Here is a 24,641-nt window from a genome sequence, read left to right as displayed (position 1 = left end):
AGATGCTGGGCAGGATGTGGAGAAACAGGAACGCTTTTACACTGTTGGTGGGAGTGCAAATTAGTTCAACCATTGTGGAAGACAGTGTGGCGATTCCTCAAGGATCTAGAACTAGAATCACCATTTGACCCAGCAATCCCATCACTGGGTATATACCCAAAGGATTATAAATCATGCTACTATAAAGACACATGCACACGTACATTTATTGCGGCACTATTCACAATAGCAAAGACTTGGAACCAACCCAAATGTTCATCAATGATAGACTGGATTAAGGAAATGTAGCATATATACACTATGGAATACTATGCAGCCATAAAAAAGAATGAGTTCATGTCGCTGGAAACCAGCATTCTTAGCAAACTATCACAAGGACAGAAAACCAAACACTCATAGGTGGGAACTGAACAATGAGATCACTCGGACACAGGGTGGAGAACATTAGACACTGGGACCTGTCGGGATGGAGAGCTGGAAGAGGGATAGCATTAGGAGAAATACCTAATGTAAATGACGAGTTGATGGGTGGAACAAACCAACATGGAACATGTATACCTATGTAACAAACCTGCACGTTGTACACATGTACCCTAGAACTTACAAAGTATAATTTTTAAAAAAAAAAGAAAAGAAAGAAAAAACAAATTTCCAGACAGAAAACAAGCAAGCTAGCTAACTAAAAACAGGTAACCTATTGAGAAAAAGGAGCAGACCAGGATAAGATTTCTCATTTTCAACATCAAATTAAAGTAAAGAATGAAGCAATATTTTCTAACTTTTTAGGGAAAGTGGCATAATCAATGATTTTATACGCAGCCAAACAATTTGTTTGTGTACAGGTGAAAAATATGTACAGATATCCAAGTACTCCGTACACAATACTATATGGGAAAGAAATATGAAGATATTCTTGACAAATACAAAACTTAGTCAAAATTTAAATTCAAGAAAAATGATGCTATATATGAGACAGTGGTTAACAATGAAATCTGTAAGAATTATCAACATAAAATAAGTATTGATAATGTGGCCTAGGAATTTAATGCTACTGTTAAGAAATGACACTTAAAACAGAAAAGGTTAGTATCTTTAAAAATTAATATCACTTGTAGTTAAAATTCCATATATTTTCAACAAAACCTAAAAGGTAGGTAGAGGGGGAACAATGAAAACTGCAATTTGGAGGAAAAACTGAATTTCATTTCATTAATTACTTGTGAGATTAAAATACTTTTTTATATGTTTCATAGCTGGCTGCATTTTTTCTCTTTGTGAACTGCTTATCTGTAAGGATATCAGTGTTTTCTAAATTAGTTCAAGAACTTTTTAACATATTAAAGATATCGGCCAGATGCAGTGACTCACATCTGTAATCCCAGCACTTTGGGAGGTTGTGGTGGGCAGATCGTTTGAGGCCAGGAGTTCAAAACCAGTCTGGCCAACATGGCGAAATCCCATCTCTACTAAAAACAAAAAAATTAGCTGGGCATGGTGGCGCATGACTGTAGTCCCAGCTATTTGGGAGGCTGAGGCACAAGAATCACTTGAACTCAGGAGGTAGAGATTGCAATGAGCAGATATCAAGCTACAGCACTCCAACTTGGGCAACAAAGCAAGCCTCTGTCTCAAAAAAAAAAAAAAAAAAAGATAACTTTTTTCAATTATATTTGTTATAAATATTTTTCCAGTTTATTCTTGTCCTTTAAACTGTGTAATATTCTCTGATCTGCAGAAGGTAAAAGTTTTATGTATTTAAGTTACACAATCTTTTCCCTTAGAATTTGTGTTGCTCTTTAAAAAAATTAACCTTTTTTATTTTTAGATAATTACAGATTCACCGGCAGTATATAAGAAATAATACAAGCCAGGCACAGTGGCATGCACCTGGAGTCCCAGCTACTCAGGAGGCTGAGGTGGGAGGATCGCCTGAGCCCCAGCATGGGCAACATGGTTAAGACCCTATCCCTTTAAAAAATAATACTAATAGTAATACAGAAATCTCATGTACCCTTTATCCAGTTTCTCCCAAAGGCAACATCTAGCAAAACTATACTACAATATAACCACCAAGATATTAATATTGATACAGTCAGTATACAGAACATTTTCCATCACCACAAGGATCCCTTATGTTGCCCTTTCATGGCACACTCACTCTTTCCTACTCCTATTCCTGTCTTAACTCCTAGCAACAACTGATCAGTTCTCTATTTCTATAATATTGCCATGTCAATTATAAATTGAATCATATAGTATGTAACCTTTGGGAATCAGTTTTTCCCCCTACACTCAGCATAATGCTCCGGAAATTCATCTAGGTTGTTGTACATGTAGTTCATTCCTTTTTATTGCTGAGTGTATACCACAGTATTTATATACCACAGTTTATTCACCTCCTAAAAGACATTCAGGTTGTTTCCAGTTCTTGGCTATTAAAAGTAACCTGCTATAAATATTCACAAAGACTCATATGCAAAAGTTCATAGCGGCTTGAGTCATAAGAGTGCAAAGCCAGGAACAACCCAAACGTTCCTCAACTGGTGAATGGACAAATTATGGTATAAGCATATAACTAAAAAATTAGCCCTAGAATAAAGGCTGTTCTGGACCCAACCTAAAAAATGCTAAAGCCTTAAAGGATTCAACTGTTTTCTACTAACCTAACTGCTAACCTAATGAAATCCAACACTATTTAAAGCACTAAAACAAAATCCAGCACCTAACAATGTAAAGTTTGTAATATCCATCATCAAATCAAAACCTACCAGGTATGAAAAAAAAAAAAAAAAAAAAGAAATTAGGACCCATTACCAGGAGAATAATTAGTCAACAGAAACATTCCCAGAAATGGCATGGATGATGAAATTAGCAATTAAAACAGTCAAGAAAGCTATTACAGATATACCTCATATGTTTAAGAAAGTAGAGTAAAATATGAATAAATGAGATATAAAAAAGACCCAAATGAAACTTCTAGAAATAATATCTGAAATTAAAAAACACTGAATAAGATTAACAGTAGGTTAGATACAGTAGAAGAAGACACAAATAAACCTGAAGACATAGCTGGAAAAACTACTCAAAACTAAGCATGGTAAGGAAAAAAAAACCCTGAAAAACAGTGAACAGAACTTACATGACCTGTGGGGCAATATCAAACATATATGCAACTGGAGAGCCAGAAAGAAATAAGAGAGATACAAAGACACAGATCATTAATAAAATAATGGCCAAAAATATAGGTCATGGGTCTAAGCTTCCACCTTGAGAAACTAGAAAAAGGCAAATTAAACCAAAAGTACCAGAAAGAAAGAAACACAAGTCAATGAAATAAGAAACAAACCAAAAAAAAAAAAAAAAAAAGAAAAGAAACCAAAATATAGTTCTTTGAAAAGATAACAAGGTTGATAAACCTCTGGGCAGCTTGATCAGGAAAAGAAACAAATTACCAGGATCAAGAATAGAAGAGAGTGCATCTCTACAGATCTTACATACATTAAATGGATAATTAGACTATATTATGAACAACTTTATACTAATAACAAAGTTGACAACATGGATGAACTATGTAAATTCCTTGAAAGATACAAAGTATCAAAGTTCACTCAAGAAGTGAATGACCTGAATAGCACTATATCCATAAAATACATTAAATTCATAGACATCTTCCCACAAAGAAAACTCCAGGTCAACTGGGCACAATGGCTCATACCTATAATCCCAGCATTTGGGAGGCCAAGACGAGAAGATTGCTTAAGACCAGGAGTACAAGACCAGGCATGAGTAACTGGGCCTACAGGCATGCACCACCATGCCTGGCTAATTTTTTAAATTTAAAAAATTGAAAAATTAGCCAGGCATGGTGGTGCATGCCTGTAGGCCCAGCTACTGAGGAGGCTGAGGTTGGGGGGTTGCTTGAGCCCAGGAGATCAAACAGTGAGCCATGATCATGTGCCACTGTTCATGGGCAACAGGGCAAGACCCTGAAAAAAAAAAGGGAGAGAGGAAAACAAAAGAAAGAAAAGAAAGAAAAAGGGAAAGAAAAAAAGGGAAAAGGAAAAAGAAAGAAAGGAAGGAAAGAAAAGAATAGAATAGAAAAGAAAAAAGAAAACAAAACTCCAGACCAAGATAATATCATTGGAGAATTCCACATAACTTGTATGGCATAAATAACAGTAACTCTACAGAAACTTTTCCAGAAAACAGAAAAAGGAACACATCCCAATGCATTTTATGAGGCCAAGATTACCCTGAAATCAAAACCAAAGACATTACAGGAAAAGAAAATCACAGACCAGTATCCCTCACATATGCAAGACCTATACCTTGGAAACTACCATACATTGCTGAGAGAACTTTTAAAAGATCTAAAATGGTGAGATATAACATGTTCATGAACTAGAAGATTCAATATAGTTACTGTATTGATTCTTCCAAATTGATTTAATGATTCAAAGCAGTACCAATCAAAATCCCATCAGGCTTTTTCATAAAAACTGACAAACTAATTGTAAATTTATCTGAAATAGTGAAGGAAATAGCCAAAATAATTTTGGAAAAAAAAATCTGAACAACTTGAACTACCCAAAACCAAGACTTACTATAAAGACACAGTAATAAGGACCATGTGCTATTGGTACAAGTAGAGACATACAGATCAATGGAACAGAATAGAGCCCAGAACAGACAAGCACATGCATGGTCAACTGGTTTTTCAAGCAAATGTCAAGCTAATTAAACGTAACAAAAGAAGCTGAACAATTGGGTATTTGATATGGAAAAAAATAAACCTCAGTCCTGATACCTCAGACCATCTATAAAGGTTAACTCAAAATAGATCACAGGCCTAAATGTAAAAGCTAAAACCGTAAAATTTCTAGAAAACATGGGAGTTAGGCAAACCTTGTGGGTTAGGCAAATATTTCTTAAACAGAACATAAAAAATGGGCCTGGCACAGTGGCTTATGCCTGTAATCCCAGCACTTTGGGAGGCTGAAGCAGGCGGATCACAAGGTCGGGAGATTGAGACCATCCTGGCTAACACGGTGAAACCCCATCTCTACTAAAAATACAAAAAAATTAGCCAGGCATGGTGGCAGGCGCCTGTAGTCCCAGCTACTAGGGAGGCTGAGGCAGGAGGATGGTGTGAACCTGGGAGGTGGAGCTTACAGTGAGCCGAGATGGCGCCACTGCACTCAGGCCTGGGGGGCCAGAGCAAGACTCTGTCTCAAAAAAAAAAAAAAAAAAGCAAATCATAAAGAAAAAAATGGTAAGTTGGAGTTCATCAAAATTTAAAACTTCTACTCTTTGAAAGATGCTGTTAAGAAAATATAAAGGCAAGCTACATAAAATATTTGCAAAATACAGAAATGACAAATAACTTGTCCTCAGAATATATAAAGAACTCTTGCAACCCAACAAGAACCTAATCAACCCAATTTAAAAATTGGCAAACGATTTGAACAGACACTTCAAAGATATGCAGATGGCAAATAAGCACATGAAAAAATGTTCATCATCATTAGTCACTGGAGAAAGGTAAATTAAAGTCACAATTAAGATATCACTTTACACTCACTAGAATAGATAAAATTAAAAAGACTGACAAGACCAAGTGTTACCAAGGATGTGGAGTAACTTCAATTGCCATACACTGCTGGTGGGAAGGGAAAAAGAAGAGCTACTTAGGAAAGCAGGTTGACAGTTTCTAATAAAGTTAAACATGTGGTCAGGCATGGTGGCCCATGCCTGTAATCCCAGCACTTTGAGGGGCTGAGGCAGGTGGGTCACTTGAGGTCAGGAGTTCGAGACCAGCCTGGCCAACATGATGAAACCCTGTCTCTACTAAAAATACAAAAAATAGCCAGGCGTGGTGCCAGGCACCTGTAATCACAGCTACTTGGGAGGTTGAGGCAGGAGAATCACTTGAACCCAGGAGGCAGAGGTTGCAGCAAGCTGAGATTGCTCTGCTGCACTCCAGCCTGGGCGACAAAGTGAGACTGTCTTGAAAAACAACAACAAAAAAAGTTAAATATACAATTACCTTAAACCCAGAAATCTCACTCCTAGGTATAGACCCAAAAAAAAATACAAATATATGTTCAAACAAAGACTCATATGCAGAAGTTTATAGCTGCTTGAGTCATAAGAGTGCAAAGGTAGGAATAACCCAAACGTTCCTCAACTGGTGAATGGACAAATTATGGTATAAGCGTATAATTGACTACTACTCAGCAAGAGAAAAAGTATGGATATACTCAATAACAAACATGAATGTCAAAAGTATTATGCTAAATCAAAGAAGCCAATGAGCATATGCAGTATAATCCACTTACACAGAAAAGGCAAAATTAAACGTACAGAAAGCACTTCAGTTGTTGCCAGGGGCAGGAGAAGGGCATTACCTACAAAGAAGGGGGAGCTTTCTGGGGTGATGGAAATGTTCTTTATCAAAATTATGGTGTGATTATACAAACTCTATACATTTGTCAAAACTCATCCAACTGTACATTTAAAACTGGTTAATATTCCTGTTTATATATTATACCTCAATAATGAAGCTGATTTTTAAAAAATCTGTACGATCTCTTTTCTGGGCTGACAGCTAATAAAAAAATGAGAAGATGCTGTTTACCTTCCCAGTCCTCCATGTAAGGAGCCTCCTCAGCTTCTTTCTCTGGAGAAAATCTGTCAATGAATTTTCCTTCTTTCATGACCCTGGTGATTTCTCGGAGCTGATGTAGCAACCGTTTCTCTTGGTCAGAAGTCACAGTCTGTGCTCTGCTTAGAAATATCAGACAATCCAACCATTTAGTGGTAAATACTCCTAGGCAATAGACATAAACATCACTATGGTCTGTCTGGATACTGGAATAGAAAGTGCAATTGCAGCAGATTATTATTCTAGGAATTGATCCTCCAACTGCATAGCTGGGAACTAGAGATGTTAGTCCAATGTTTTGATTTTATAAATGGGAAAACTAAAGCCCAGAATAGATCAAGTGATTGCCCAAGGTCCCAAAATTAGTTAATGTCAATACTAGGACCAGACCCCAGATGTCTCAGCTTTCAGTTCAGTGTTTTTTCAGTGTATCTCAATGTCCTGATTCTCAATCGCCTAACAATTTCACTGTTACTCACATTACTCCATTTACTACAAGCCACTTTTCTCTGAAGCAAGGTCATCAAAGGAAAATGTTCTAGGCCATTAGCGTCAACCAGGAAAATTTATGCTACTAGAAATCATCAGGCTTAATTTACTTGTGCAGGTGTAAGGATAGATTCTAAAATTTCAGAGGTGGGTAATTTTGAAAACTCAATCATCTAGACTAGAGAAATTGGGGAAACTGGGGTCCACAGAGGAGAAATATTGTTTATATATTCATACTGCCACTTAATGGAAGCACTATAACTAAAACCATCCAGGCTTCTGATCACATTCTGTGCAATTCTTGAAGCACAGTGCTCAAGTTCCACATTTTGGAAAACCTGGTTTGAATCCCAACTTAGTTGTGTGGCTCTGGCAAATATCTGCAAAAATAACATGAGACTCAAGGATAACAGTATGATTATTTTCTTTTAGAGGAAAGCACTGCATCACACTGTTAGGCAAACAAGGTCCTACTTAGAAGACTGATAACTATCTGCTTTGAGACCAGTTTTATCTAGCAGCAGGATTTAATGGAGGCTACTTATTCTCCTCTTAAAACCTAAACACAAGTTAATACAACACTTACAAAGGAAAAATGATGTACTCTGTACTAGCCTATGGAGACGGTCATCTATTTTTCTAACAGCCAGTTCTGAGCCTGCACTCATTTCTATGCTCAGTCTAACTTTAGCCTTAATGACTAATAAGGAAAATGAAAAGAGTATTTCTCCTTTCAACATGAAGATAGTAACTGAGGAAAATGAAGAGCCAACATTACCAGAGACCTCAGTAAAAGGAAAAACGAAAACACCATGAGTTCCACTTCTTCCACACCAAGTAGCTTCAAAGCCATGAACTACTAAAGATGCCTGTCTGTTCCACATTCAGCTAAAATCCTATACTTACAGGGCCTCTGACAGCTCTATTCTTCCCATCAGTACAGGAGTCCTGACTCTCCAAAACTGCTCATCTGTCCCACATAACCCCTATTTCTTACTGTTAAAACAACCCACTTTCTGTGAGGCTTCTGGGGCTGACTAGAAGAGCTAACCTGCCTATCACAAACTCTTTTCTCTTCAGGTGGCACATGTTACTTTTCCAGACTGTACACAGGGCATTCTGATCTTCAATGAACGAAACAGTCTTAATTCTATTTCCTAAGTCATGGGAAATCAGAAGCCCTTATCCTAAAAGAGGATGGGGAGACTAGAGGAAGCAGAACAGACAAGAGCTTTCCCAGAGAACTCCAAACCAAAGCATCCTCTTTTCACTCTAAACAAGTATACCTTTATTGTCCATATCTGGCATTATGCATTAATCATGGTCTACTTTATGATATCTTCTGAATTTATTGCAATGAATATTTTCATGGATTCCTTATCATCTCAACTCGGTTTGATACTCCCAGAGGGCAGTAATAATTAAGTGGACAACAGTATAGGCACAATGCCACGATCACTATTAAGAGCTCAATAATTATGTGTTAGTTTGATTGATCCCCATTTCCTCACCATCCATTATTTTCTTCCACCTCCCTGAATTCTGGATTCCATTCTATCATTTTACCAAAAGTTGCAAAAACTTTTACTCCTAAGTGATTTTCACTTTACTAAGTCCAAGGATCTTTTTCTCACATTTCATTCTTCTTGACTTCTCTATATTATAGACCATCCTCTGCTTAAAACCTCCTCCTCCCTTAGCTATTGAGACATTTGTATTCCTCCCACTTCTTTAACCATTCCTTTTATCTATGACCCTGGCTCACTTTCTTCCACCCACCTCCCAAAACAATTTTCCCAAGACTCAATCCTAGGACTCTCATTTCTCCATTCTTATAATCATGCCCTCAGGAAGTTGACCCAGTATTACAGATTAGACCATCACCTCTACAGAAAAGATGTCCTAATGCTACTATTAATCTTGACTTTTCACACAAATTCCCATCTCACAACTCCAGTAATTTCCTGGGCATTTCCACTTGGAGGCCTTGCGACTATGTTAAAGTTAATCTTAAATTCACCTCCTGAAACCAGGTCCCAGTTGGCTCAGAATCGTGAGCAACTCCATGAACAGGAAGACCAGAAGAGGCTGAGTATGGAAGATTCTAAGCGGATAGAAAAATAAAAGGGCACAGTTGGGAAATAGCCTCACTAGAATTTTGAATTCTGTAAGCCCAGCAGAATCATCAAGTTCCAAATGCAAGAGTTAAGCACAGAGAATTAAACAGATGTTAATAACACCATTCATGGTTAGAACAGAACTCAGATCAGTAAAAGATTTCAGGATACTGCAGCAGAGTCTGATATGCCTCAAATATTTGGTGATCTTACCTTTCTCCATGGAGATTTTCTCCATCTCTCACTCCCAGCCAATGACTTCCAAACCTGAGCCCTTTGCTCTGACCTCAAGAACCAAATTTCCTATTGCTGTTTCATATTACACATGGATGTTCTGATGGCATCTCAGACATACTCAGTGCTGAACTTATGATCTCAACTCCAAAGCCTTATGTACTTTCCCTTCTTTTGTATATTATCTTGGTTAATGCCATAATCTTCCTTCCAGTTTGGCTGTAAATCTCCAATGCATCTCTATTTATTTATTCTTCTTCATTGCTCTTATCTGGTTAGTAGTTTTCTTTTGGGAAACAAACTCATCTTCCATTCACAGTGCAAAGGTTAGCGTGAGCCATCCATCCCCCACCTCTCCTTCAAGGGTGGCCATGTGACCCACAGCTAATCATCACATTCCATCCCCTTGGCTGCAGGGATTGATTCAGGGATAGATATAGGACCCAAGTTGAGCTAACTTTACTTTTGGACCTTGAACACAGTGAAGCCTGAACTGAATACTTTGACATTAAATTCATCCTGGCAACAGTCCATGAGGAGACTGTCCCTTTGTTCCTACTCCCTAAACACCCAAAGCTGCTCTGGTTACCACCCTTCCTGAAACCTGGATGTTCAGTTGTTCCTTTGACATTATGAGCTACCCCACATTCTTCCAATAAATTCTGCCTCCTCGTACTTCAAACTTTTTGCTAGCCAGAGTTGGCTGCTTGCAACCAAGAAACCTGATACAGCCTGTGATTTTTTTTCTTCCATTAGGTGCCCTTAACTTGGCCCCACTTTTCCACTCTCACTGGTCTATTTATTACCATTTGCTGAAACCTTTTCAATAATGTTCCAGCATACAGTCACTTTATATATTACTGTAAGAGTTATTTTTCTAAAGCATAGCAAATCGTGATATTTCTCCTCAAAAGCCTTCAGAGTCAAAATAAGCATGTGTTGTCGGGGGAGAGAGGAGCTAGGCATACGAAAAAGTATATGCCAAGTCCAGAGGCAAAAACATACAGGTATTTTAGAGGAACAGCAAGTGGTCGGTGTGGCTGGACCACAGAGAGAGTGACGAAGAAAGATAAAGCAAGAGAGGTACAAAAGGCCAGGTCACTCAGGACCATGTAAGCTATGTTAAAGATTCTATGCTTTTTCAAAATCAAAAGGGACCTGCTGAAGGATTAAAACAAAAGAGATAATCCATCTGTTTGGAAAACAGAAAGAAAACTGAAAGGTGGCAAAATTAGAGAAACCACATGAGATAGTTATGACCTATGTCAAAAACAGGTATTCATTCACTCACTCATGCACTCACTCACTCATTCTGTCTTCTACTTCATCTAATATTTTTTGGAGCCTTTTATGTGCCTGTGCTAAGCTCTATAGCTAAGAAGGACAATCCCTGACCTCACAGAGCCTACAGTCTTTTGCAGGGAGACAGGCTTATTAATTAAATAGAAATGACAAGACATGGTGATTAATGAGATATGGGAAGTAAAATAAAAGGTGAATCAAGGATAACATCTAATTTCTGCTTTGGGCAACCAAGTGGACGGTGAAGCCATTTGCTGAGACGGAAATTAAAGGTAGAGTAGGTTCACTTGGGGGATAGATGATGAATTCCATCTTGGACATTCATTCATTCAATAGATTATTTATCATATGAGGAGAATAAAGGTAGGTATCTATCAGATATGTCCAGTGGGCTCTGTATATAGAGGTCAGGAACTGAAGTAAAGGACCTCAACAGAGAATGGTCATGATTTCCTCTTCTACCACAAAAGCGTACAAGTGCTTTTATCAAAAGTGAATAGGGGCCAGGAACGGTGGCTCACAACTGTAATCCCAGCATTTTGGGAGGCCAAGGTGGGCAGATCACCTGAGATCAGGAATTCGAGTTGAGCCTGGCCAAAATGGTGAACAACCTTGCCTCTACTAAAAATACAAAAATTAGCCAGGTGTGGTGGTATGTGCCTGTAGTCCCAGCTACTTCGGAGGCTGAAGCAGGAGAATCACTTGAACCCAGGAGATGGAGGTTGCAGTGACCTGAGATCGCACCACAGCACTGCAGCCTGGGTGACAAAGAGAGACTCTGTCTCAAAAAAATAAAAAATAAAAATAAAATAAAAAAAATAGTTATTCTAATTCACTAAGTATTTACTTAGTACCTACTAGACAAACACACTGAAAAAAATGGGCTAAGTCTAGCCTCAAAGAGTTTACATTCCAGGAATTCATGGCAAAAATCTGTAGCCCCACGCACGTACTCAACACGCCCACCAGGGCACTTTGCTGCCAGAGGGTGCACCGTCCCTGCTTTTTTCATGGTCTGCTTGACCATACCATGCTTCTAGCAGGTAAATTGTTACAACTGGGCATGCTATTCCAGAAGGAATACAGCCTGTGATTTTTTTTTCTTCCATTAGGTCCCCTTAATTTATCCCCACTTTTCCACTCTCACTGGCCTATTTCTTACCATTTGTTGAAACCTTTTCAATAACCTTCTAGCATGTAGTCACTCTATGTATTACTATAAGAGTTATTTTTCTAAAGCACAGCAAATCGTGACATTTCTCCTTAAAAGCCTTCAGAGTCAAAATAAGTGTGTGTTGTGAGGGAAGAGAGGACCGAAGTCATAAGGACAGAAATCAGGACACCTCACTTCTGATTCCTATATCCTTTCCTTACTCTTTGTGTCCTTGAGATGAACACCGTGCTTAATATCAGACAAAACATGGCACAAGACTGACATTCTAGGATGTTTCATTATTCAAATATGTGTACAGACCTACATCCCTCACAAGTAAAAGCTTTCTGAAAAGTTTTATTAGATAATATCAAAAACTTTCCCCATATTTCTGTTCTTAAGCATTAATGTAAAGTTTCAGAAAGTTTCAGAAACTGTAGAGTTTTCAAATTTTAAGCCAATATCCTGCAGTTATGGAATATTATATAAAAGGACTTAACAGGCTGTAAATGAATGTGTCTTCTGCTTTACCCCCAGAAACCCAGAGATGTGATACAATTTTGATCTGACAGAACAAATACTGGAATATTTTGGGCTTTTCTAATAATCATAGGAGCACAGACTTGTAAAAGAACAAATGCCACAGAAACTGAGGTTAAAGGACACAGACTGTAAGTATAAAAGGGAAAACATGTAGAAACATGGTGCTACGGTTTGAATATTTGTCTCCTCCTATACTCATGTTGAAACTTAACTGCCATTGCAACAGTATTAAGAGGCGGGGCCTTCATGAAGTGATTAGGACATGAGAGCAGAGCCCTCATGAACAGATTAATGCCATTATCTCAGTGGGTTAGTTATCCCAAGATGGGCTGTTATAAAGTGGGGCTGGCCTCTGGTGCCTCCCTCTTTTGCATGTGCTTGCTTGCCCTTCTGCCTTTCCATCATACGATGATGCAGCAAGAAGACCCTCACTAGATACCTCCTATAAAACTTGGACTTCACAGCCTCCAGAACCGTGAGCTAAATAAACCTCCATTCTTTATAAATTACACAGTCTGTGGCATTCAGTTATACCAACAGAAAACATACAAACATATGGGCTGCTTAGCCCTTACAGTTTTTAGGGCATAAGTCCCATAGGGCCTACCTGTAAGGATAAAAGATGTTGGATTCAGGAGTGTCAGAGAGAAAAATCACATCTTAGAACTAAAAAATGAGAGATTTGGTAAAGAGCCAGGAGCCATGCTCTCTCTAGTGGGAAGACAGCTGCTCCCCAGTTCCTAAGAGGCAGGGTGGAAAGAGTTTTACACAATCTTTGCCATGCTGCAGGCTTTAATCAATATGTTCCCAAGAAGTCCACACCTCAGCATCTTACAAAAAGTAAACATTTTGGGCTAGGACCTGTGGCCCCTGAAATGAGACAGTACAACTTCAGATGTAGTACAACAAGGAGATGTAAATCTGGCATGAAGAGGACAGACAGTAGTTAGAGGTTATAATATTGCATCCCTGGCTTGGGCTATAGATAGATCATGTACACGGGTTGAATGGTAGAGTAATTTGAGTTAAGGGAGTCTGTTACTCAACAATAAATAATAATGAGAAAATATCTTCACGTGGTCTCTTACCCCAAGCTCCAGGAGTTGGGTCTCCCAAGTGAGAGGCCCTGCCCACAGGTATTCATCTACGGTTTTCAAGACCCTTAGGTGTGGCCTGGGGTTTCCAATGGCCCAGGTGAGTGTACAGATATTTTTTCAGACCTAACGGTCTATAATAGCCTGGGTAGTTCTCCACCCAGACTGTAGGTGGCAGCTATAGGGTTAGGGCAGAAAAGGCCAGAAAAGTATAATTGCACAAATTGGTTTAGTCACACTCATACAAATAGTCATATATTAGATAATGTACACAAAGCATTTAGTTCAGAGTGTGGTCCTTAGTAAGTGTTCAATAAATATCAATTATTATTATACACTCACAAAGATATATTCATGTATCTATACAACTTTGGGGAACATTCCAGATAGTAACTCTGCTTTCCAGATAAAAAGAAAGTCAAGGCTCCTGGGCCCACACAGGCAAGGTTCATCTTCACAAATGTCATTTCAACAGCACTGCAGATGTTGCAGGGAAATGCCACGTCAGGAGGCTGCAATCTGAGGATACCCACTCTCTTGTATCCAGCCAAACAGAGGCAAGGCTGAAGCCAGTGAACACAGAAAGGGCACAGGGTACTACCACTATAAAGGATGGCAAATACAGGCTAAGGTAGAGCAACAATTTCTTGGGGCAAAAAGTACACAGTGTGCCCACAAAGATGCAGGAGGGACATTTCAACACTTCCTTCTGCATGGGATTCTGCCACTCACCCTAACGTTCTCCTTCCATCCTTGCCAGAAGACCTAGCTGAAACTGAACCCCTCTTTGTCCTCAGTCTTACATTCTGTTTTTTTTTTCCTGGCCTTTCTACATCCACGTTTTCTTGGTTGTTGTCCACTTCTATCAACCTCCTGAAGCCACCTTTTCAGATCCTCAGTCAGCCTAGTAGCAAGAGGAGTATCTTCCCTTTGGGACATACTAAATGGCTAGTTTGGCTCTTAACATCTAATTTACACGTCTAATTCTATGCTGGCACAGTTGACATAAACATGAATGCCTAATGTGATCACACTTGCTCTCTTCTCTCATTTTGTCTCAAGTAGAAAGCATCATGTTCAATAACCTGGTTTTACTTAAAATTATACCTATTTTAGACAGCTAGGAAAGTTTCTTTCTTAAATCCTAGTTATTTCACCCCATAGGAGTTACTCACAAATTTATTCACTTTCACAATAATTTGCACAACACTAAACTTTTGAAAACTAAGATTGCTTGACAGTATGTGAATGAAAAATGTTAAATGATAAAGAATACATAAATGACACATTCACAATTTAAAAACTGACAGTACATAAAATGAAAATAAGTGGTCTATTTATCAAAAAAAAGCATAATTTTGAATTTTCTTTTCTTTTTTTGAGACAGAATTTTGCTCTTGTTGCCCAGGCTGGAGTGCAAGGGCACAATCTCGGTTCACTGCAACCTCTGCCTCCCAGGTTCAAGCGATTCTCCTGCCTCAGCCTCCCAAGTAGCTGGGATTACAGGTGTGCACCACCATGCCTGGCTAATTTTGTATTTTCAGTAGAAACGATTTCATCATGTTGGTCAGGATGGTCTCAAACTCCTGACCTCAGATGATCCACCCACCTCGGCCTCCCGAAGTGGGATTCCAGGCCTCAGCCACGGCTCCCAGCCTGAATTGATTTTCTAAATGAGAATAGTCTGAGTCCTGTTACATGAAAACCTACCTCTCACCATTAGGTCCCACTCTGTTGATTAATTTTTCCATGGCTGCTTCTGTCTCTTTCAGTTTTTCTTGCAGTTGAGCAAGCTCAAAACTGGCTGAAAAATAAGCAACAGTCTAAGAACCATCACAGACAACTCCCTAAACCTGTTAAAGAGACCACAAATTTTTAAAAAAAATATTGTACTGTTGCACTTCCCATTACTATCTCATTGAAGAACACAGCAGTTTTATTAAAGGATTCTGTGAATATTTAAGATTTCCAAAAAGGATGCAAAGTGTGACTGGGATATTTAGTTTCATAGAAAATCCAGAAGTAAATCCAAAAAGCAGTTACAGCCCAGATAAATATGATTTCCTGCAATGCTTTCGCCAAGTCTCTTTTTTGTGTGTGGAAAATTTTTCATAGGTTATTTTCCTGACATACATTCTAGTCTCTAGATTCTTTGAGGAAAGAGCCATGTTGTACAAATTTAATTTCCCCAGAGAACACAGAATATTCTAGTTATGTAATAAGTATCTGATGGCCATGTTTCAAGAGTCAGAAGTGTTAAACTCTTTCCCTAGATCTAAAAACTGATTTTGGCAATGATATGATTTCTCTGCCTCCATTTTCCTCTCTGCTACCCATATTTTGAAGTCTGAAAATGAGAAGTAATTCATTCCAAATGTGAAATATTAATTTGCGAATACATAAAAAAGTGAACAGATGGTTCTGTACTTTTTGTAGCTATCCCTCCCTTAAAACCCCAACATCAATATAAAAACTTTTGAGAATTCCCAGAACTAAGGCAAAAATGGCATCAGATTAATTTGGAGCAACTTTTGAGAAATGCTTTTAAGACATACCCACAGACTGTCCCTGTGGCTATAAAACTGTTTGACTCAATAATACCTGTGAATATACTGAGCAGGGGCACTTACTAATTTTCCTGTGGGTGTTTCCAGGTGTGGCAGTAGAGCATTTCCCACCATCCTCTGCAGTTGTTTTCCCCTTTGAGAGCTGAGAATTGAAGGAGGTATAGCACATTAACAGCAGCTCAGAACCTCAAAGTCACGGAAACCCTCATATTAAGTAAAAAAAAAAAAAAGGTTGGGAAACAAAAATGAAGTCAGAAATGAAATCAAATAGCAATACTAGAGAAATATCTCAAAAAAAAAAAAAAAAAAAAAAAAAAAAACACCAAAAGATGAGAAGGTTTCCAAGTAAAAAATTATCAAGGCACAAGTGTAAACAGTAAAGTAGAGGTTCCTCTTCAAAGAGTCTTTCCTCCCCATCTAATTAGGAATAGTAACTTCTCTTAGAAGCAAAATTTATTCAAGGACTTGTGCTAACATGCTTAGATATCTGCTAGCTGCAATAAAGAAATCAAGGTACTTTATGTTCTTAGCTCCCACAATTTAGCCTCAATATTTGCCCTGGCATGCTTATACTGGTCCAAGCAAGCATTAGGTCATAGCCTGTTCCTCATCCTTATTTGAAGGTGTTTTTACCTTTTTCAGCATTCCACAAGTTACTTCCTCCTTCCTTTGTTTTCCTCTGCCTTTGCTTCTTTTAAAAAGTTCTAAGTCACTAGCCAATCAGCACAAATACAGAATGTGAGGTCCCATTCCAACCAATGGAAACCGGGCACAGCAGTAAGGTGGATGCGTGAGGTTATAAATGACCGTCTCCTTTGTTCGGTGTACTCTCCTGGCAAAACTGCTGATGAGTGTACCCTTTCTGCAGAAAGTAATGGCCTTGCTGAGGAAATTAAATTCATGTTCAAGTGCTATTTCTTTACGGCACCAGGGAACAAGCATTTCTAACACAAGGAAAAAATCTCCCTACAGGTCATCTTCCTTGCTCATGCTCATCTAAAAGGGATGTGTGGCACCCTACAGGCATTCTTACAGACTCAACTCAAACTGCCTGCAGAATTCCTGGGCAAGAAAGAACTCATCTTATTGAAGCTTACTCTAGACAGGAGGGCAAAGTGAAGCTTCTGCCTCTACTTCACAGTACAGGGGCCCAGGACCTGCAAAGGCCTGCCTGGAGGTGGAACTTAACTGAGCGTCTGCTTTAAAGAACCCACACCCATGTCTCCCCAGAGCTAGGAAATATCAGGCTTAATTTCAGGATGGACAGTTCTGTCTTAGGAGAATTACTGGAGATAATATTAAAAACAGCATCTCATATTCCTGTGGAGAAAAAAGGAGGATAAAGTGCGTTATTCGGCCTTAAAAATGGCTATTTGGAAATCACTGTGCCAATCCCAATACGTTCTTCTTAGAAAATCTTTATTCCTTTTCGGCCTGTAAAGATGTTCAATTTTTTGTTTGTTTGTTTTTTGTTTTTTTTTTTTTGGCGGGGGAGTGCTTTGAATTGTATCACTCACTGGATTAAGAACCAAAAGATCCAGGTTCAAGTCAGTTCTGCCTCGTTAGTTGTGAATTTGGGGGCAAAACACTTAAACACTGAGTAAATATTTCTTATGTGAAACTGAAATAATGGCTATCCTAAGTACCTCACGAAGAGGAGGCAAGATTTAAAGAGATGATGGACTTGAAATAATTTTATGAACTGTAAAAAGTTTTAATGTAGACTGATTTTTATTGCCATATTATATTTTCATTGATGTAATATGATTAGGATTCTACTTACCTTAAATAGAATGTACAGTATATATAAAAAAATCCCAAAACCGTAGATTGGAATAATCTGCCCCATCAGGCCTCTTCCACTACCTCCTCCTCCAGCACCTCCGCCTGATCCTTTGGCCTTTGCAAATGCCTCTGCAAGGTGAGACCTCTGGAAATGAGCCCCAGGAGTCTGGCCACCTGTGGGTACCTGGTGATGATGCATCATAGGAGGAAATCGGCCCAATTTTCCTGAGAAAATAATAATCAGTTTTTATCTCTTCTACTACTTTAAAGATGGCTATCATGAAAACACCAAATCATTAAGGTATAAATAACAGAAGCCAACTCAAACTAAGTTTAAGAAAAAAAAATGGGAACTTAATCAAAAGGATATAGAGGTATCACACAGATCCTAAATATGATGTGATTATCTCTAGTTTGTTCACCAAACCCATTTTCTCATCCTTCTGGGTCCTTAGCTAGACCACATTTTTCAGACTCCCATACAGTTAATTGTGCCCATGTAACTGAGTTCCAGCCAAGGAATGTGAATAACTGTGCTAGCTCAAGGCCTGGTCTATAAAACCTCCCTTGTTATTCAACTCCATGATCATTACTCTTCTGCAGCATGGATGCTGACACCCAGGGTGACCTTGGAAGCCATGGGTAGAAAACGGCAAAACCTCCATCAACCTGGACTCCTAAATAACTACGTAGTACAGAGCCCTCTACTGCTGCCACCTCACTTAGAGTCATCTGGATCTGTCTGTATGAGTGAGAAATCAACTTCTGTTCTGTTAGGGTCATTACACACTGTGGAATCTATTTGTTACAGCAGTTAGCCACCCCTAACTAATACAGATAAGAAAATATAACGCAGTCTCAGGAGAAAAGAGAACTAGAAACTGGAAAGCCATCAGGATCCAGGACAGGTACTTTCACATTCTAGCTCAATCTCTCTCCCTCTCAATGGGACCGTAAGGTTTTTTCTTTGTTTTTCTGTGCACATCTTATTTATTCCTTCTCTGCAGACCATTTCTCTAGCTTCTTTGTGCACACAGGGGAAGATGGTCACCCCCACCCCTCAATCTGCATGTTCTTCAACAGCCTAGCTGAGGCATCCTAATTTCGAATTCCTTGGAGGAAGACTTTAAGTACTCAGCTTGGGTAGGTATACATCTCTTTGCAATCAGCTATAGCTAAGCAGACAGGATTCATGTAGCACAAACAGGGTGTAAAAGGGGCTCAATCTTGTGAGTGGAAGAGCAGGGCTTGGAGGGAGGGGCGAGGGGCAGAGGCAAGGGGAGGTGTTACATCTATTTTCTTGCATTTTTTTTCCTGCATCAAGAGCAGTCAAAAGTTAACACCAACTACCAGAAAGGAATCTTCAAATGGCCAAATAAACAGGCTTGTAAGAAAAACCACTGGGAGATAACATTACAGAACAGAAAATACTAGAGAGCATAAACAACACCCTAAATAACACTCTAAAAATAGAAATTAAAAAAATTGTTGGATTTGATGAACAAAATTGACAAAGATGTGGAGAGGCATTAATCCTCATGCACTGTGGGTAAGTGATACAGATATTCTGCCTAGTAATCTGGCTGTATGTACACACCCTGTGATCCAATGATCCCACTCTGGTGAGTAAATCCCACAGAAAATCTCAAATAAGGTTATATATATGTGAATTACAGACTTCAAAGACCTATGTGAGAATATTTGCTGTGACAATAGTGTAGTAGGGAGTTTGAAGTTAACACTCATTTCTTTAACTGGAAGAATGGAAAATCAAAATGGAGTGAATACAAATATGGAATTCTACATAGCTTTGGAAACAACACTTTAGACATACCAACAGCAACATGAATACATCTTTAAAAAACATAGCATTAGGTTAAGAATAAGCAAATACCATTATGTAGGTTGAAAACACACACATAACAATATTATATATCTTTCAAGCAAATGTGGATATAAAGACATAAACACATTAGAGTAGCTGCATATGAACAGGAAAGGGAACCGGAATGTGGGTTGAGGATAAAGGACTAAAAGAATAAAACAAGAAAGTAACTTGTACTAACAAAGTTAATAAAATGCTATAAACTCAGAACTGTCTTTAAGTTGTCGATGAAGAGTCAAACTCTAAAACATTTCAAGAGACTTATTCTGAGCTACATACGAGTGACCATGGCCCATGACACAGCCCTCAGGAGGTCCTAAGAACATGTGCCCAAGGCGGTTAGGGTGCAGCTTGGTTTTATACATTTTAGAGAGGCATGAGACTTCAATCAAATACATTGGTTTGGTCCAGAAAGGGAGGATAATTTGAAGGGTGGGTGGGGTGGGGTGGGGTGGGGGGTGCTTCTAGCATATAGGTAGATTTTAAAATTTTCTGGTTGACAATTGGTTGAGTTTATCTAAAGACCTGGGATCAATAGAAAAGAAATGTTTAGGTTAAGATAAAGGGTTGTGGCAACCAGTTTTTCCAAATTTTACTGTGCAGAAGAAGCTCTGAGCAGACTTCTGAGGGAGTAGGTTGTAAAATGTTTCTGTGAAAGGAAAATATCATGGGCCCCTTCAAGGTGGGGAATTGGTCCTGGCAAATCTGCCTCCCATTTCTATTCAAAGTCATCTGTCTGCTCACTGAGACAGATGCATATCTGATTGCCTCCTTTGGAAAGGCTAATCAGAAATTCAAAAGAATGCAACCACTCCTCTCTCACTTATTTGTGACCTGGAAGCCCCTTCACCACTTTAAGTCTTCCTGCCTTTGTTTCAAGTTATCCCGCCTTTCCAGACCCAACCAATGTATTTCTTACACATACTGACTGATGTATCATGTCTCCCTAAAATGTACAAAACTAAGCTGTGCCCTGAGACCACCTTGGGCACATGTCGTCAGGACTTCCTAAGGCCATATCATGGACGCACGTCCTGAACCTTGGCAAAATAAACTTTCTAAATTAACTGAGATCTGTCTCAGATTTTGGGTGTTTACACTTATCAGACTTAAATGGGTGCCTTAGTCGATTATCTCCTGGGTCTGGAAAGAAAGAAAGAAAAAACAGTGGGTGGAAAGGAGATTCTCTACAGAATGTGGACCTTTCCCACAAGAGACAACCTTGCAGAGCAGTTTCAAGATATGGCAAGGAAATATATTTGTGGTTAAAATATTTTTATCTCTTTTCTTATTTGTTATGTGAAGTTACGCCAGAGTCAGGTGGGAAAGCGGGCTAGATTATATGGGGTGAAATAAAACCCCTCTGATGAGACTTCATAGTTTGTAGGGTGTGACTCCCAAGGCCTGTTAGGTAGGAATTTGGGTAAGATTTTTTTTTTTTTTTTTTTTTTTTTTTGAGAAGGAGTCTTGCTCTGTCACCGGGTTGGAGTGCAGTGGCACGATCTCGGCTCATTGCAACCTCTGACTCCCTGGTTCAAGTGATTCTCCTGCCTCAGCCTCCCGAGTAGCTGGGATTACAGGCATGCACCACCACGTCCAGCTAATTTTTGTGTTTTTAGTAGAAACGGGGTTTCACCATGTTGGCCAGGATGGTCTCGATCTCCTGATCTCATGATCTGCCCTCCTCGGTCTCCCAAAGTGCTGGGATTACAGGCACGAGCCCACTGCGCCTCGCCGAATTTGGGTAAGATTTAAAAAATCAGAATTTAGTTCTCAAAGTCAACTCTGCTCCTGAGGTAAGAAAGAAGGTGGGTGGGCAGGCAGGCTTGGAAGTTGCCTTCTGCCTTGTATCCTTTCTCAGCCAAGCTCCACTCCAGGGATACTCCTTTTCCTCTCAATATTGACTTTAAGTGACATGGAAAATTTTGAAAATAAATACTTCTCTTTAAGAGTAGGTCAGCAACAGAAGCAGAGCTTTAGACAGTCAAATAAGGAAATCACCATGTCACCATCCTTTGTTCTGGATGCTGGTGACTATGCCCCTTTTAAATTTTCAAGGATCTTAGTATATCAAATGATGAGTACTGGCTTTGGCTATCACGCACCTTCAAAAGCATGCCTGGTCAGCATTTAGGAAGCTAACTTTTCTCTTGAGAGAATCTGATATATGAGGGGGCTAATGTTCAATAAACTAGATCTAATATTTGTAGTAATATGTTGTGGAACTTCACCTTACTGTGTTGAGAATACTATCTTCAAATCTGATATAAAACAAAAAAATTAAAAATTAAAAACAGGTAATTATATAAAAAGCATTATTTTGCCTCTCTAAAATTTAAGAATGACATTACACATCTCCCCCAAAACTTTTATAGATCTGTCAGCCAGGAAGATTTATAGGATACCTATTATGTTCAAGATTCTGCCATATGCAAGAAAAGAAGAGAGCGACAAAGGTAATGGAAACAATAGTTCCCACATGGAACAATGCCTTCAAAACCAGAATACCTAGAACAAAGACATAAATAACAGCAGCAGCAGCAGTAGGGTGTCAAGGACCTTATTACTAGATAAACTAAATATTCAAGTATTGAAAAGATGCAAAATATGTCTTTAAAAAAAAGAGGAGTTGGCTGGGCGTGGTGGCTCACGCCTGTAATCCCAGCATTTTGGGAGGCTGAGGCAGGTGGATCACAAGGTCAGGAGATCAAGATCATCCTGGCTAACACAGTGAAACCCTGTCTCTACTAAAAATACAAAAAAAAAAAAAAAATTAGCCGGGATTGGTGGTGGATGCCTGTAGTCCCAGCTACTTGGGAGGCTGAGGCAGGAGAATGGCGTGAACCCGGGAGGTGGAGCTTGCAGTGAGCCGAGATTGCGCCACTGCACTCCAGCCTGGGTGACAGAGCGAGACTCTCTCAAAAAAATAAATAAAATAAAAAAATAAAAAATAACAAAAAGAGGAGTCAAATGGAGTCAATCACTGAAGGGAAAGAATAGGAGAGAAGCGATAGCACACCAGGAGGAAAGAAGAGTGTGTACATGAGATTGAGAACAAAGAAACCATTAAGTAGGACTTACTACCAAGTTAGTTTGGCCCCATTTAGGGAAGTAACAAGAGATAAGGAGAAGTAAAGATGGGGAGGAGTTGAAATGCTAACTTGTGTGGTATATAAATTTGATACAGTGAACCTTGATGAGAAGTATTTGATGGGGATTAATCTAGCAGTTGAATATAGGGCCTAATATAGACAGAAACTAGGATCTGGGAAAACATCAAAAAGGCTATTATAGTAATTTAGCACTGAGATGCAAATCTCTGAGGTGGTGGCTAGAACTATAAAAAGGAAAGGATAGGTCTATAAACTGAAAATAAAATTCTAAGCCCACCAACTGACTGATGGGTCATCTCTTGGCCAAGGGGACCCCAGATTAACCTTGAAAACTAAATTCTTGGCTACGATGGGATTGGGGATTCCAACCTATCTCATTATACCCCTTCCCTCGCAAACCACTATTAGCCTTTCTTCCCTAACTACCAAACAGAAACCAGCCATTTCAAAAAACCCCACCACTGCTATCAACCAACCACCTGATGCTGTCCCTCCTTTTTTGCCTGATAAGAGACTACCAACCACAGAATGGTTCTGGCTAGTCTACAGAGAATGCACAGTAAGGGTTTTCCTGTCTTCTGCTTCACCTTTTGATGTCAGAGGGCTGAAAACTGCACTCTCTGACCACGCTATTACTGCCATTTTGTGTGTATGAGACCCATGAAGGACATGCTTCTCCTTTCATAAATATTCATGACTCCCCCAACAGCTTATTGAATATGTATATATGGCCACCCTGCTCAGCATGAATTCCTGTTCCCTTTGCCCATCCCTCCAAGTGTGTGTTTCTGCTTATGGCTGGAGGCTACACTTCCCAGCCTGTCAGAATGGCCACCCTGAAGGTTGTAACCCTTTATAAGAAATAAAGTCTCCTCTTCTCTTCTAAATTTATAAATCATATTTTTTAAGTTAACATGTCCGAGGTCTATTAATTACCATGTAATCAGTGCCATTTAACACTGAACAAAATATAGAGCTCATGGAGGAAGAGTCAGAAAACTCCAAGATCAAGAGTTTAAGATAGAGAAGATAATAAAGAAACTTGGAAGGCTTACTGTTAGGGAACAATTGAATACACATTTTTCATACATTATATTCCAGGTGTTGATGGAATACAGAAAAAAAATTTTTTTATTATACTGCAGTTAGGCTTAAGAGGAAACTCTAAGCTACCTAAATGACAAAGCTAATTAAAATTGAGAGAATGGTTCCCAATACCAAAAGGCTGGAAGAATATTGTATTTATGTGGAAAAAAGAGAAAGAAAAGAAAGATGCACTAGCCAAAGATGACTAGAAACAAACCAGTATCATAAAAGTCAGAGGAGGATAAAATTGAAGGCAACTGACCTGGAAACAGATAAACTAATGGCAATCCTTGTTTTCAGACACAATATATTCTTGAGAAATGGATGGCCATAACATGAAAACCTGACTGTCCACCTGTTTAGACAATAACAGAAACCAAAGTACTACAAAGCCTCAGAGTCAAAGGGGGCCTTAAAAGTCATCCAGTCTCAATAAACGGTGTGGAGACAGCTAGATATTCATATGTAAAAGAAGAAAATTGGACCCCATCTCATACCATATACAAAAATTAACTCAAAATCGATTAAAGACCTAATTATAAGAGCTAAAACTTTAAAATCTTAGAGGAAAACATAGATATAAATCTTTGTGACTGTGGATTAGGGGAT

At 38.9% G+C, this 24,641-nt stretch overlaps 2 protein-coding genes across 10 annotated transcripts in view; one reads left to right on the top strand and one right to left on the bottom strand.

Moving 5' to 3' along the window:
- RPL27A (ribosomal protein L27a) overlaps positions 1 to 24,641 on the top strand; it is a 1,008,958-nt gene that overhangs the window by 433,379 nt on the left and 550,938 nt on the right. The window lies entirely within an intron of this gene.
- The window catches only part of RIC3 (RIC3 acetylcholine receptor chaperone), a 56,251-nt gene that overhangs the window by 12,777 nt on the left and 18,833 nt on the right, over positions 1 to 24,641 (bottom strand). For 4 of the 7 annotated variants that reach the window (XR_007719193.1, XM_050756295.1, XM_050756298.1 and 1 more), the window contains 4 exons: positions 17,947 to 18,173; positions 16,227 to 16,305; positions 15,307 to 15,400; positions 6,638 to 6,786 (listed from right to left, as the gene is read on the bottom strand). Coding sequence is in view for 6 of the 7 variants with exons in the window: in XM_050756295.1 (XP_050612252.1) it covers positions 6,638 to 6,786; positions 15,307 to 15,400; positions 16,227 to 16,305; positions 17,947 to 18,173 (549 nt within the window). In the remaining variant the exon portion in view is untranslated. Of the gene's footprint in view, positions 1 to 6,637; positions 6,787 to 15,306; positions 15,401 to 16,226; positions 16,306 to 16,796; positions 17,917 to 17,946; positions 18,174 to 24,641 lie in introns of those variants that run through there. The other 3 variants (XM_050756296.1, XM_050756299.1, XM_050756300.1) reach the window with 3 other exon arrangements.

Source organism: Macaca thibetana, chromosome 14 (genome assembly GCF_024542745.1).
Source record: "Macaca thibetana thibetana isolate TM-01 chromosome 14, ASM2454274v1, whole genome shotgun sequence".
NCBI lineage: Eukaryota > Metazoa > Chordata > Mammalia > Primates > Cercopithecidae > Macaca > Macaca thibetana.
Note: the sequence above shows the minus strand (reverse complement) of the source record. Positions and strands in the feature narration are given on the sequence as shown.